At 57.3% G+C, this 13,757-nt stretch overlaps 1 protein-coding gene across 1 annotated transcript; it reads right to left on the bottom strand.

Annotated features, from left to right (window-relative positions):
- Nucleotides 1–103: 103 nt before the first annotated feature.
- On the bottom strand, nucleotides 104–12,960 carry LOC141976491 (uncharacterized). The gene is made up of 6 exons (XM_074937489.1): nucleotides 12,850–12,960; nucleotides 11,739–11,912; nucleotides 3,733–3,906; nucleotides 1,425–1,601; nucleotides 861–1,097; nucleotides 104–607 (listed from the first exon to the last, which is right to left on the bottom strand). The coding sequence occupies exons 1-6, from the start codon at nucleotides 12,911–12,913 to the stop codon at nucleotides 342–344; spliced, it is 1,092 nt and encodes a 363-aa protein (XP_074793590.1). The 5' UTR covers nucleotides 12,914–12,960; the 3' UTR covers nucleotides 104–341.
- Nucleotides 12,961–13,757: the final 797 nt, after the last annotated feature.

The following is a 13,757-nucleotide window of genomic DNA, read 5'->3' as shown; positions in this document are numbered from 1 at the left end:
GATTGTCCCTAAAAAATTTCAAGTTTTCAGTGAGCTACTTCAATTTAGAAGTCACCACGGTGCCTCATGGGAGTTTTAGTTCAGATGCCTCATGGCTCCCGTTCTCCTCTACAGCCCAGGGTTCCTGGTCGGACTACATCTCCCACAATGCACCATGGCCTATAGTCTTGGTGGGGGAAGGCGGTGCATGATGGCAGCAGCACAGTGCATTGTGGGAGATGATATCTCATGGGGGAGGGAGCCCAAAGGGCCATATAGTCCGTTGGGCCTCAGAGGAAGATGCAGGATGCCCATTGGTGTCAGCAGTAGGATAACCTGCCCTCATCCTATGCAAGACCAGTTCAGCCCTGACACCTGGACCCCATCCCTCTCTCCTCACCCTTCTGAAGCTGGACAAGACACTTTTCCCCTCTCTCCAGCCCCTGCAGCCTGATCCCACACAGTCTGGTCAGATAGTCCAGGGTGTTCAGATATCCCTGTTGCTGGCTGAACTCCTCCAAGTTCACCCCGTGCCTCTGCCACATGGCCTTCCGCAGGCTGAAGACCCGCAGGCCATTGGGGTAGGAGCCCAGGGTGCTGCAGAGTAGTGGCAGAGGGTCTGCGATGTCTGGCAAGACAGAGACACCATGAGAGATACTAAGCAGCACGATACAGACAGGCCATTGGCCATGTTTTCCCAGCCTGCTCTAGAGCACACACAGTTGGCTGCACAGAAGCCATTGGCCGGATTTCCCCAGCATGCACTGGGCAGACACAGCAGGGTGCAGCGAGGCCAGTGTGCCACTGGCCACGGGCTCTCTCCCCGCTCAAGAAGGGGGCCGGGCTGGGGCAGCCCTACAAGAAACCATCTCCTCACTCACTCTTCTTAAAGGTACAGCTCAGGACACGACACTTCTCTCCCTTCTCGGGGTTCCAGAGTTCGATACCCGGCACCTCCTGCAGGAAGGACACGACTCCTTGGTACCCCCCATCCTGGCTGAATGCCAACAGGTCCACCCCACGCTCCTTCAGCAGCCTCTTCATCAACGGTTTCACCCTCATACCCTTGCGGTGGCAGCTTAGGGTGTGAGAGACGTAGGCCAAGACTTCACCCAAGTCTGCATAGAGGGAGGGAGACAGCAGGGCTGAACAAGAAGAAGGGGAGCCCCTCCAGCCCACGAGACCCCAAACCTGTGCCCTGGGAGACCACCAACCAGAGACACAGTGTATGGACATTGGCCCGGTTTTCCCAGCATGCACTGGGGCAGCGCCTGCCTCCTTAGGGAGGGGCATGGAGGGAGCAGCCTCTGGATCCAGTCCAGCCCTCGGCCTCTCTGCTCAGCCTGTTCTAACTGGACCGAGAACCAGCAACTCACGACATGCACGATCCTGACTACCCAGAATCCTCCAGGGTGGGCAGCACCTACCTTCCCCCGGGGCCTCACCTGGATTTGTCTTGGATGTCGGGGGTCCGTCTGTGGGATCCAGGCAGGCAGCAGCCACAGGGGGCAGAGTGGGATCAGGGGCTGCGGCAGGAGGGGCGTCCATGTGGGGCCCAGTCCAGAGCTCGGGCAACGGAAAACCAGCAGGATCCAGAGGTGGTGGAGTGGGGATAAATCCAGCTGGGAGAGAAGAGGAGGGAAGGTGTTAAAAAAAAAAGAAAAGAAAGAAAGAAACAGAAGGAAGGAAGAAGATAAAAGAGAAGAGAAACAACAACAAAAAAGAGAAAACTCGCGGATAAAAAGACTCATTTTGGCAACAAAACAACAGGAAAAAAGTCATTTTTGTAAAAAATGAGAATGAATCACTTTTATCCAAGATAAAAAACAGTCAATCCTGTCCAAATCTTCCATGGAAAATTTCAAGTTTTCATGAAAAAAACAAAATGTTTCCATTCAGAAAAGTCGCCAGGGTGCGTTATGCGCCCCCGATTCTACCCTAAGGCCGAGCCTCCCTGATCGGACGGACTGCATCTCCCACAATGCCCCAGGGTCCCCGCTCTTGGGGATAGGAGGCTGCACTGTGGGGGATGCAACCGTGCTGGGGAGCGTGACGCAGACGTGCCCAGACGGGTATATTACAACTGCGTCCGGCCACCCTCCTGAGACGTCACCGAAGGGGGCGTGCGGCTGAAAGCTAAGAACTGGCCGATCCTCGTGGCTAGCAGGAGGTGTTTGTACAGGAAAGGAGTTTAAGAGATACCTAAAATGTAGGAGATTATGTTCCGAAACCGCTGGAGATGAAGCATGTCCCCCGGAGGCAGGGCGGGTCTCGGCTAACTCAGTTGAGAATGAGAACAATCAGGTATCTTTCGACCCAGCCCTGCTGCGTTTACAGGCTGGAGCAGGTAAACACCTGGGTGTTTACAAAGAAAAGAACCCCCCAAGGAAAGACTCTGAACAGGGGACCCTCTGGGCCAAGCTGAAGATAATGAAACACCTTGATTATGAAGGCAGACAAACGTGTGAGGGCACCTCCCTAGTGTCTACACTGATGCACTGCAGAGTTTCAAATGGGCACAAGATGGTATCGTTACGGAGGAGATATTTTGGCAGCGCGAGTGCCTCATGAAATCCCAGCTCTCCGGGCTGGACAAGCGTTGTATGGACCAACCTTTGGGTGAGAAATACCTCAGTAGACAGGGAAGGAACTTGTTAATAAACTGGAAGCTGAAGATGACGGGTTATGTTTTACTTTTCCCTGCAACTTTATGTTTGCAAACCCTTCTTTGAATCGGTCTCAAGCTCCATTAAATAAACTTCAATTTGGTTTGATTCTAGGGCCACGTCTCCATGACAAAATTCTGTCAGCACACAGCTACCGCGGTTATGTGTTGGCGGTGCGCGTCCCCACCAGGAGCGCTTGCATCCATTGTACCGTCGGCGTGGGGCTCTGTGGGACGACTCCTGAAAGCCGGTAACATGACGTAAGCAACCCAGCGTCTAACTGACACCATGTCAATCTAACTATATCACAGACAAGAGTCCCTCATGCTGCCACCAGGTGGTAGCAATTCACCCAGGACACCTCAGTTAAGCCCGAAAAGTGTCAGAGGAAGCCCAAGGCCATGCACTCTAGTGAGCCTCAGAGGAAGGTGCAGGATGCCCATTGGTGTGAGGAGTGGGATAACCTGCCCTCATCCTTAACCAAGACTAGTTCAGCCCTGACGCATGGACTCCATCCTTCCCTCCTCATCTGTCTGAAGCTTAACGAGACACTTGTCCCCTCTCTCCAGCCCCTGCAGCCTGATCCCACGCAGCTTGGTCAGATAGTCCAGGGTGCCCAGATATCCCTGTTGCTGGCTGAATGACTCCAGGTTCACCCCATGCCTCAGCCACATGGCCTTCCTCAGGCTGAAGACCCGCAGGCCATTGGGGTAGGAGCCCAGGGTGCTGCAGAGTAGCAGCAGGGGGTCCGCAATGTCTGGCAAGACAGAGACGCCATGAGAGATACTGGACAGCAGGATACAGACAGGCCATTGACCAGGTTTTCCCAGCATGCACCGGGGCAGTGAGGGCTGGGCAGTAGGGTACAGACAGGCCACTGGCCAAGTTTTCCCAGCATGCACTGGGGCAGCGCCTGCCTCCTTAGGGAGGGGCATGGAGGGAGCAGCCTCTGGATCCAGTCCAGCCCTCAGCCTCTCTGCTCAGCCTGTTCTAACCGAACCGAGAACCGGCAACTCACGACATGCACGATCCTGACTACCCAGGATCCTCCAAGGCGGGCAGCACCTATCTTCCCCCAGGGCCTCACCTGGATTTGTCTTGGATGTCGGGGGTCTGTCTGTGGGATCCAGGAAGGCAGCAGCCACGGGGGGCAGAGTGGGATCGGGGGCTGCGGCAGGAGGGGCGTCCATATGGGGCCCGGTCCAGAGCTCAGGCAATGGAAAACCAGCAGGATCCAGAGGTGGTGGAGTGGGGGAAAAAGCTGGAAAAAGAACAGGAGGGAAGGTGGTAAGAAAGAAAGAAAGAAAGAAAGAAAGAAAGAAAGAGAAGGAAGGAACAAGATAGAAGAGAAGAGAAACAACAACAAAAAAGAGAAAACTCGAAGGTAAAAAGAGTCATTTTGGCAACAAAACAGCAGAAAAAAAAAAAAACAGGAGGACTTGTGGCACCTTAGAGACTAACAAATTTATTTGAGCATAAGCATAAGGTGCCACAAGTCCTCCTGTTCTTTTTGCGGATACAGACTAACACGGCTGCTATTCAGAAAAAAAAAAAAAAAAGTCATTTTGGTAAAAAATGAGAACGAGTTACTTTTATCCAAGAGAAAAAGACCCAAACCAGTCATTTCTGTCCAAATCTTCCACGGCAGTGACGACTGGGCGGTAGGGTATGGACAGGCTATGGGCCAGGTTTTCCCAGCATGGCCTGGGGCAGAGACAGCTGGGTGGTAGAATACGGACAGGCCATTGGCCAGACATGTCTGGCCAGTAGGATACGGACAAGGCTAACATGCAGTTGGCCAGAATTTCCCAGCATGCACTGGGACACCATCTGCCTCCCTAGAGGGGAGCTGGGTGGGGAGCTCAGCCTCTGCGTCTGATCCGGCCCAGGCCGAGACACAGCGACACACAGGATCCCAGCTCCCCACAATTCCCCAGGGCAGGCAACCACGGCGACCCCCGCCCCAGACGTCACCTGGATTTATCCTTGACATCAAGCATGGCACCCCGGGATCCAGGTGGGCAGCCTGTCACGGAGTGTGGGGGAGTCCAGACCCTGCACCCCTCTTCCTGGGATTCACTGAGGCTCTCAGCCAGCCAGTAAAACAGAAGGTTTATTGGACAACAGGAACACAGTCCAAAACAGAGCTTGTGGGTACACCCAGGACCCCTCAGTCAAGTCCTTCTGGGGGAGCAGGGAGCTCAGACCCCAGCCCTGGGGTTCCCTGCGTTCCTCCACCCAGCCCCAAACTGAAACTAAACCCCCCCAGCAGGCTCCCTTCTGAAGCCTCTGTTCACATTCCTGGGCAGAGGTGTCACCTCCCCCTCCCGGCTCAGGTGACAGGCTCTCAGGTCTCCCATCCCCAGGTCAACACTCCCCCCTCCCTGCTGTGTCACATCGTCACCTCTCTCCCCCCCTCGAGACTGAACTGAGCGGGGTCACTCTGACCAGTGACCTGGGGAAGTTCAGGGCCCCCTCTCCGGGACAGCGCATCCGCTATCAGGTTGGCACTTCCCTTCACGTGGACCACGTCCATGTCGTAATCCTGCAGGAGCAGGCTCCACCTCAGGAGCTTGGCGTTGGCTCCTTTCATCTGGTGCAGCCAGGTCAAGGGAGAGTGGTCGGTGTACACGGTGAAGTGTTGCCCAAAGAGATAGGGCTCTAGTTTCTTGAGGGCCCACACCATGGCCAGGCACTCCTTCTCGATGGCCGCGTAGTGTTGCTCCCGGGGTAGCAACTTCTTGCTGAGGTATACAATGGGGTGTCTCTCCCCCTTTTCATCCTCCTGCATTAACACCGCCCCCAGTCCCGTGTCGGAGGCGTCGGTGAACACCACAAAGGGCTTGTCAAAGTCTGGGTTTGCTAGAACTGGGCCACTGACCAGAGCCTCCTTCAGCGCCCGGAAAGCCTCCTGGCACTGCTCGGTCCAGACCACCTTGTCTGGCTTCCCCTTCTTGCATAGCTCAGTGATGGGGGTGGCTATGGCGCTAAAGTGGGGCACAAATCTTCGGTAGTATCCTGCCATCCCAAAAAAGGCTTGGACCTGCTTTTTGGTGTGGGGAGCGGGCCAGTCTCTGATCACCTCCACCTTGGCCGGTTCTGGCTTTAGGCGGCCGCTCCCCACCCGATGGCCCAGGTAAGATACTTCAGCCATCCCCACCTTGCACTTCTCCGCTTTGACAGTCAGCCCAGCCCCCTGGAGTCGGTCCAGCACTTGTCTAACCTGGGACACGTGGTCCTCCCAGGTCTGGCTAAAGACACAGATGTCGTCAATATACGCCACGGCGAAACTCTCCATCCCCCTCAGGAGCTGGTCCACCAGGCGCTGGAAGGTGGCCGGCGCTCCCTTGAGGCCGAAAGGCAGGGTCAGAAACTCATAGAGCCCCAGAGGGGTGATAAAGGCCGATTTCAGCCGGGCATCTGCATCCAGCGGCACTTGCCAGTAGCCCTTTGTAAGGTCCATGGTGGTAAGGTACCGAGCTCCTCCCAGCTTGTCTAGGAGCTCGTCAGGCCTGGGCATGGGGTAGGCATCAGATACAGTGATGGCACTGAGCTTCCGATAGTGCACACAGAACCGGACCGACTCGTCCTTTTTGGGGACCAGCACCACCGGCGAGGCCCAAGGGCTGGCCGATGGCTGGATCACCCCCAAAGCCAGCATGTCCCGGACCTCTCTTTCCAGGTCCTGAGCAGTTTTCCCTGTGACTCGGAAGGGGGAGAATCTTATCGGTGGGTGCGAACGTGTCTGCACCCGGTGGACAGTCAGATTAGTGCATCCAGGCTTGCTGGAAAACAGCTGTCCGTACGGATGCAGCACCCCCCTGACCTCAGCTTGCTGGGCAGGGGTTACCTGATGCGAGAGGAGAATTGTTTCCAGGGGGGAACCAGCTCTGGTCCCAGGGAATAGATCTACTAAAGGGTCATCTCCCTGCTCCTCCCACTGTCCACACACGGCCAACACCACATTCCCCCTGGGATAATATGGCTTCATCATATTCACATGGTAAACCCGGCGGTGGTGCGCCCGGTTCGACAGCTCCACCACATAGTTTACCTCATTGAGCTGCTTGACAACCTTGAAAGGGCCCTCCCAGGCGGCCTGTAGTTTGTTCTTTCTCACAGGGATGAGAACCATCACCTGATCCCAGGTGGCGTAGGCATGGGCCCGCGCCGTGTGGTCATACCAGACCTTCTGCTTCTTCTCGGCTCTGGCCAGATTCTCCCTGGCCAGGCCCATGAGTTCAGCTAGTCTCTCTCGGAAGATCAGGACATACTCCACCACTGACTCTCCATTGGGAGTGGCCTTCCCCTCCCATTCATCTCTCATCAGGTCCAGGGGGCCCCTCACCCTCCTTCCATATAACAGTTCGAAAGGCGAAAATCCGGTAGACTCCTGGGGCACCTCCCTGTACGCGAACAGCAGGTGAGGTAAGTACTTGTCCCAATCCTGCGGGTTCTGGTTCATAAAGGTTTTCAGCATCATCTTTAGCGTCCCATTGAACCTCTCCACCAGCCCATTGGACTGGGGGTGATAAGCTGAGGCCCAGTCGTGCCAGACCCCACATTTCTCCCACAAGCACCGGAGCAGGGCCGACATGAAGTTGGACCCTTGGTCTGTCAAGACTTCCCTGGGGAACCCCACTCAGCTGAAAATGGTCAGGAGCGCATCTGCCACGGTGTCTGCTTCAATGGAAGCTAAGGGCACTGCCTCGGGGTAGCGGGTGGCGAAATCTACCACCACCAGAATGTATTTCTCCCCCGACCGGGTCGTCTTGCTGAGAGGCCCCACGATGTCCATGGCCACCTTCTGGAAAGGCTCCTCTATGATGGGCAAAGGTCTCAAAGGCGCTTTCCCCTTGTCCCGGGCCTTCCCCACCCTCTGACAGGGGTCACAGGATCGGCAATACTGCCAGACAGTGGTAAAGACCCCGGGCCAGTAAAAGTTCTGTAGCAACCTCTGCCGGGTGCGCCGGATTCCCTGGTGCCCTGAGAGGGGGATGTCATGGGCCAGGTACAGGAGCTTGCGGCGATACTTCTGGGGACCACCAGCTGCCTCCTGATCCCACAGGACTCCGCTTCCCTTGGGGGAGCCCATTCTCAGTACAGGAACCCCTTCTCCCACAGGAACCTCTCCTGGCAACCTCTCCTCATGGTCCGTTCTACACAGAGGTCGGCCAGGTCCCTGAGCTTCCGCAAGGAGGGATCTTTCCTCAACTCGGCCTGGAACTCAGCGGCTGGGGAAGGGATGGGGCCCAGTTCCCCCTCATTGGCCGAGTCTGAGGCCACAGCCTCTCTGAGCCGTGCCCCTCGGCGCTTCCTCCCCACCAGGGTAGGGTCCTGCGCCTCCGGTGTGGTACCCTCCCCAAGGTCAGGGTGCAGTGCCCCTCGCCGGCTCTGGCTACGGGTCACAACCAGGGCGGTCTGGGGGTTGCTTGGCCAGTCCTCTAGGTCTCCCCCCATCAAAACCTCAGTGGGCAAATGGTGGTGTATCCCCACATCCTTGGGGCCCTCCTTGACCCCCCATTTCAGGTGTACCCTTGCCACGGGCACCTTAAATGGGGTTTCGCCCACCCCCATCAGGGTCAGGTAGGTGTTAGGCACCACCCAATCTGGGGCCACCACCTCGGGCCGGGCCAACGTCACCTCCGCGCCCGTATCCCACTATCCATTGACCTTCCTCCCATCCACCTCCAGGAGACCAAGGCACTCTCTCCGGAGGGACAACCCCGTGCCCACCCTGTAAACCGAGCACCCTGAGACTGGAGCCTCCAGCCCTCTGGCGGAGCTGGCCAGGGGTACTCTTCCCTCCGGAGCAGGTGGTAAGCTGGCAGCCCCCCTTGCCTGAGCTGTCTGCCCCTCGTCCAGCTGGGTCCCTGGGTAGGTTGGGTCTGCTCAGTCTGTCCCTAAGCCTGGGGCACTGGGTCCGTACGTGGCCTCTCTGGCCACAGTGATAGCAGCTCAGGTCACGTTGGTCCCCTCGAGCGGGTCGGAGGGGCCCAACGCCTGGCATTCCCCTTTGGAGGGGTTCTCCCTATTTTCCCGCTGGGAGGCCCCATGGTGACTCTCTCTCTGCATCGGGGGGGGCCTGTTCTTTTGGGACTCCTCCCGGCTGCCCCCTGACCGACTGTTCACAAACTCATCGGCCAGCTGCCCTGCGTGCTGGGGGTTCTCGAGCTTTTTGTCCACCAACCACAGCCTCAGGTCGGAAGGGCACTGTTCATACAGCTGCTCCAGTACGATTAGGTCAAGCAGGTCCTCTCTAGCTTGGGCCCCAGCTGTCCACTTGTGGGCATATCCCTGCATTCGGTTGACCAGTTGTAGGTAGGTGACCTCAGTCGTTTTACGCTGACTCCGGAACCTTCTCCGGTACATCTCGGGAATCAGCCCAAACTCACGGAGCAGGGCCTGTTTGAACAGTTTGTAGTCCCCTGCTTCCGCCCCGTCTTTCAACTGTACACCTCCACGGCTTTGGGGTCCAGTAAGGGGGTGAGGAACTGGAGCCTGTCTGCAGGGTCAACCCTGTGCATCTCGCAGGCATTCTCAAAGGCCGTCAGGAAGCTATCTATGTCCTCCCCTTCCTTACGCTGGGCCAGGAAGCACTTATCAAAGCTCCTTGCAGACTTGGGTCCCCCCGCACTCACCGCAGCCGGGGCCCCACTGCTCCTCAGCCTGGCCAGCTCCAGTTCATGCTGACGTTCCCTCTCCTTCTCCTGACGTTCCCTCTCCTTCTCCTCCTGCTCACGCTTACGTTGTTTCTCATGATCCTCCAGCTCCCTCATTTTCATCTCCCTCTCCCATTCCAGCCGCATCTGCTCCAGGGATGGGGAGCTCCGCCGGGAGGATCCCCTGCTGGCTGCTGGGGTCAGGGTGCCCTCGGTATTCGCCAGGCTTCCCCCAACCCCTCCCCCAGGCATAGGTAGGAAGGGTCTCGGGATGTCCTCGGCAGCAGTCTGACCCCTCCCAGCCCGGTCAGGCCCCAGGGCCCACGCTGCATCCGCCGGACGGCTTCCCTCAGGGACAGGGATCGGGTCATCCAAGCGATCCCTCTCCTCCAACTGGGCAATCAGCTGTTCCTTGGTGGACCTTCCAATGCGCAGCCCCCTCTGCCTGCACAGCTCCACCAGGTCGCTCTTAAGGTGTTTAGCGTACATCTCCCTGCTGGCCACTCGCAGACCTGGGCAGCTTTCCACGGTTTCCAGGAAAAACCCCTAGTGTGCCAGTCCTTCTCGAGGTCACCACCTCTTTGCCAGGGTCGAGCTGCAGACTCCTCCGCCCCGGGACCGCTCGCTGCAATCCCCCGGGGGACTCTGTTACTGCAAAAGTCCTTCTCTCTGATCACACTCCCAGGGGTTAACCACCCCCTGAAACCGTCTCTCTCTGACTCTTCAGCACGCCTGGTCCCCGTCAATCCCCCTTCATTTTACTGCTCCCCAGTCACTTACTGCAGGAAGCGCCGTTCACGGGGTGCAGTACATCCCACCGCTGCCACCAGTTGTCATGGAGTATGGGGGAGTCCAGGCCCTGCACACCTCTTCCTGGGATTCACTGAGACTCTCAGCCAGCCAGTAAAACAGAAGGTTTATTGGACAACAGGACCACAGCAAAACAGAGCTTGTGGGTACAACCAGGACCCCTCAGTCAAGTCCTTCTGGGGGAGCAGGGAGCTTAGACCCCAGCCTTGGGGTTCCCTGCGTTCCTCCACCCAGCCCCAAACTGAAAACTAAACCCCGCCCCCCCCCCCAGCAGGCTCCCTCCTGCAGCCTCTGTTCACATTCCTGGGCAGAGGTGTCACCTCCCCCTCCCGGCTCAGGTGACAGGCTCTCAGGTCTCCCATCCCCAGGGCACATTCCCAGGTCAACACTCCCCCCTCCCTGCTGCGTCACATCGTCACACAGCCATCACCAGGGGGTGAACGAAATCAAGGGCTGCGTCAGCGGGGGCGTCCGGCAAGAGGCTGTCCCAGGGCTCAGCCAAAGGAAACCCGGAGAGATCCAGAGGGGGCTGGGGGGAGATGGAGCCAGCTGGGGAGCGAAAAGAGGGAAGGTTAGAGAAAGAAGGGGGGGGGGGGAGGAGAAAAAACAGGGAAGACCCAAAAAAAAAAAAGGGGGAGGGGGGGAAGGAGAAAGAAGGAAAAAAAGAGACTTAAAAATATCTGTGTAGTGAACTCTCTTAAATGTCTATTAAATAATGTGAAAAATGTAACTTCTCTCGTTCATAGCGTTCTAAGAAAACACCAAAGGGTATTTCTCGGCTTTCGGTGCGTCTTGTCAACGCAGCTTTCAAAGCTTGTAACAAAAACAAAAATCAGAAAGTTGGTTTGTGTCATTTTGCTGCAGAGATAACAGGGCAAAAGCCAAATGGGTGATTCACTAGCCAGACCTATACCTCCCTCGTAAAACAGACGAGGGAGCGCGAATCGTGCTGGCCACAGAGTAACGCCAAGAGGAAAAGCCAGCATGACCCATTGTAAGACGCAGGGAAACACACGAACGCAATGAAAACCCAGCACTCATTAAGACGAAGAATAATCGTGAAAGGAAATAAAAAAGGTACCAAGCAATGTTTTAGTCACGTAAGGGAAAAAACGCATCCGTTCAAAGAATTTTACGCTGGCATGTATGGAAATATATTTAAAATACGTCGGTAGAGACGGCCGTTTCAGCGATCTGCGCCTGCCTCGCATCACAAGACACGGGGGATAAAACCTGTGGGTTTGACCAAAGGGGGCTCAAACAACGCAAGACTTGCATCTGATCGGACCGGCATCAATCGAACACTAACAGCACCAGTGACCTGCGCCTGAAGGCTAGATACTTCCTCGTCACGCCCCCCTCCTCTATCGGCTTTATTTACCTTTTATGCATAATTAAAGTAGTAACATAGCGTCGTAGCGTGGGCAAATTAAAGCTCGAAACTGGTTGAGCTTAGTCATTGCTGTGGACGGTGCTTTCTGTGGCCAAATGTATCACGTGCCTTTTTGCTGCCAGGATAACGGCCTCCTACTGCTACCGGCCACCGGACGGCCTGCCTCAGCTCCAATGGCAGAAGCCTATGCTCTTGGTGTCAAAGGCCCGGAGTTCAATCCCTCCTTACCTCCCCCGGGCGTCCCCGGCTGCCCCTGGGAAGAATTGGCGATGACCAGAGACCCTCCATCCCACAGCAAGCTGCTCTCCCACGAGCCCGGGCTCTCGGCAGCCAGGAGAGGGTCGCAGAGGTCCCAGGACATTGGGGAGTCGTGCTGGAGGAAGAAGGGAAGGGGCACGAAGCCTGCATGTGAGAAGCAAGAACCTCTGTGAGCCCAGAGAGGACCCCACCCCACCCTAACAAGGCAAAGGCTTGTCCGAGCTGAGCGCAGGACTCCTGGGTTTCTCCGATCTCCCCTGGCACTCAGTGCTGACCCCAATGTCCCAGCATGGCAGTAAGGGGCCTGGAGCTAGAGGAAGCAGGGTGGGGGGCTCAGCAGGGAGCGCTCTCCCCTGGCAGGCAGAGCTGGCCCCAAGGCGGCTCTGGGAGAGGAGTGGGGGAGGCTGGGAGCCAGGACTCCTGGGTTCTATCCCCAGCTCTGGGAAGAGAGTGGAATCTAGTGCTTAGAGCGAGGCTGGGAACCAGGACTCCTGGGTTCTATCCCCAGCTGGGGCCGGGGGAGGTGTGGTCTAGCGATACCTCCCACGTCTTGGGACTGTCTTTTAGGAAACAAACCTGAAGGTTTCAGCAGGATTCTTCCCATCTTCAGGCGGGGGGGGGGGGGGAGGATATACAAGGGGCCCAATCCCCACCCCCTGCTCTGCCCCCCACCCAGAATACACAGAAGGCCTGATCCCCAGCCCTGCCCCCACCCCAGGATACACAGTCAAACTCCAAAAAGTCTAAACAATTATTTTCAGTAAGGAGCCATTAAAAACAGACCAGAGAGAGCAACTAACCCTAAACTATATCTGTGTAACTCCCCGGGCACCGGATTGACTCCGGATTGACCCTGGGTGGGCTGAGATCAGAACCCACCTCTGCCCCCAGTGCAGTCGGGAGTGACTCCGGATTGACCCCGTGGGCTGAGATCAGAACCCGGCCCTGCCCCCAGTGCAGTCGGGGGTGACTCCGGATTGACCCCGGGGGGACTGAGATCAGACCCCGGCTCTGCCCCCAGTGCAGTCGGGGGTGACTCCGGATTGACTCCAGCGGGCTGAGATCAGAACCCGGCCTGTACCTGGCTCTCTCGCTGGGTGCAGGGTGCAGGGCAGGGGCGCAGAGCCCGACCTCTCGGGGTCCATCCCCGCAGCGTCTGGCCCGGGCCCAGCTCCGAATCCTCCAACCAGCCGAGCGCTTCCGATTTCGCCTTGTTCCATCCCAAATCGGGGCAGGGAGCCCCGGCCGCTCCCATTGGCCGACGGGACTTTTGAAAGAGGAAGCGGTTTCCGCTTGCCCCACCCCTCGCTCCTCCTCCCTGAGCTCACCCCTCCGGCCCCCGCGCTCGGACTCCTGGGTTCTCTCGCTGGCTCTGGGAGGGGAGTGGGGGCCGGTGGTTCGAGCAGCGGAGGATGGGAGCCAGGACTCCTGGGTTCTCTCGCTGGGGGTCGCACTGACCCTTTCCCCTAAAATACTGAACTTTAGGGAAAACAAATAAATATGCACATGTACCCGTCCAAATCCTTGTCCTTTGTTTATGGAGGGTGGGGGGGGGGTTGTTTTGTTGGGTTTGGGGGGGGAGGGTTGTTTTGTTGGGTTTGGGGGTGGGGTGGGGTGGGGTGGGGTGGGGGGGGGGGTTGGTTTTTTTGCAGACTCAATAGTAAAAATAATGCTGTGAAAAGTGATATTTGTATCTTTGTTAATATTAATTTTTCAGCAAGCCCCAGGACAAATTAAGCCGTGGATGGGGGTGGTTGGAGGGGGGACAGTGGGGACGATGGGGGTTGGGGGAGGCAACAGAGGCCTGGGGCAATGGGGGGGGGGGTGAGTCCCACCGCTAGGCAGCCAGGGGCCAGAGAGCGAGGCCGGAGCCGGGGCCTAGTGCTTGTGGCCGGAGCCCAGAGCTGTGGGTCGGTGCCCCACGGCTGGAGCCTGCCACTCAACCACCCCAGAACTGAAGCCCGAGCCCCCCAGCACCAAGGTGGGGTG

Source organism: Natator depressus, chromosome 23 (assembly GCF_965152275.1).
Source record: "Natator depressus isolate rNatDep1 chromosome 23, rNatDep2.hap1, whole genome shotgun sequence".
NCBI lineage: Eukaryota > Metazoa > Chordata > Testudines > Cheloniidae > Natator > Natator depressus.
This window is presented reverse-complemented; position numbering and strand designations above follow the sequence as displayed.

Excerpts from the sequence above, each read along its gene's own strand:
- LOC141976491 (XM_074937489.1), bottom strand. The coding sequence starts at position 12,913 with ATGGACCCCGAGAGGTCGGGCTCTGCGCCCCTGCCCTGCACCCTGCAC. Across the intron at positions 11,913-12,849 it reads GCACCCAGCGAGAGAGCCAG|GCTTCGTGCCCCTTCCCTTC; the intron begins GTACAGGCCGGG and ends TCTCACATGCAG. Across the intron at positions 608-860 it reads GAGCTGTACCTTTAAGAAGA|ACATCGCAGACCCTCTGCCA; the intron begins GTGAGTGAGGAG and ends CTGTCTTGCCAG.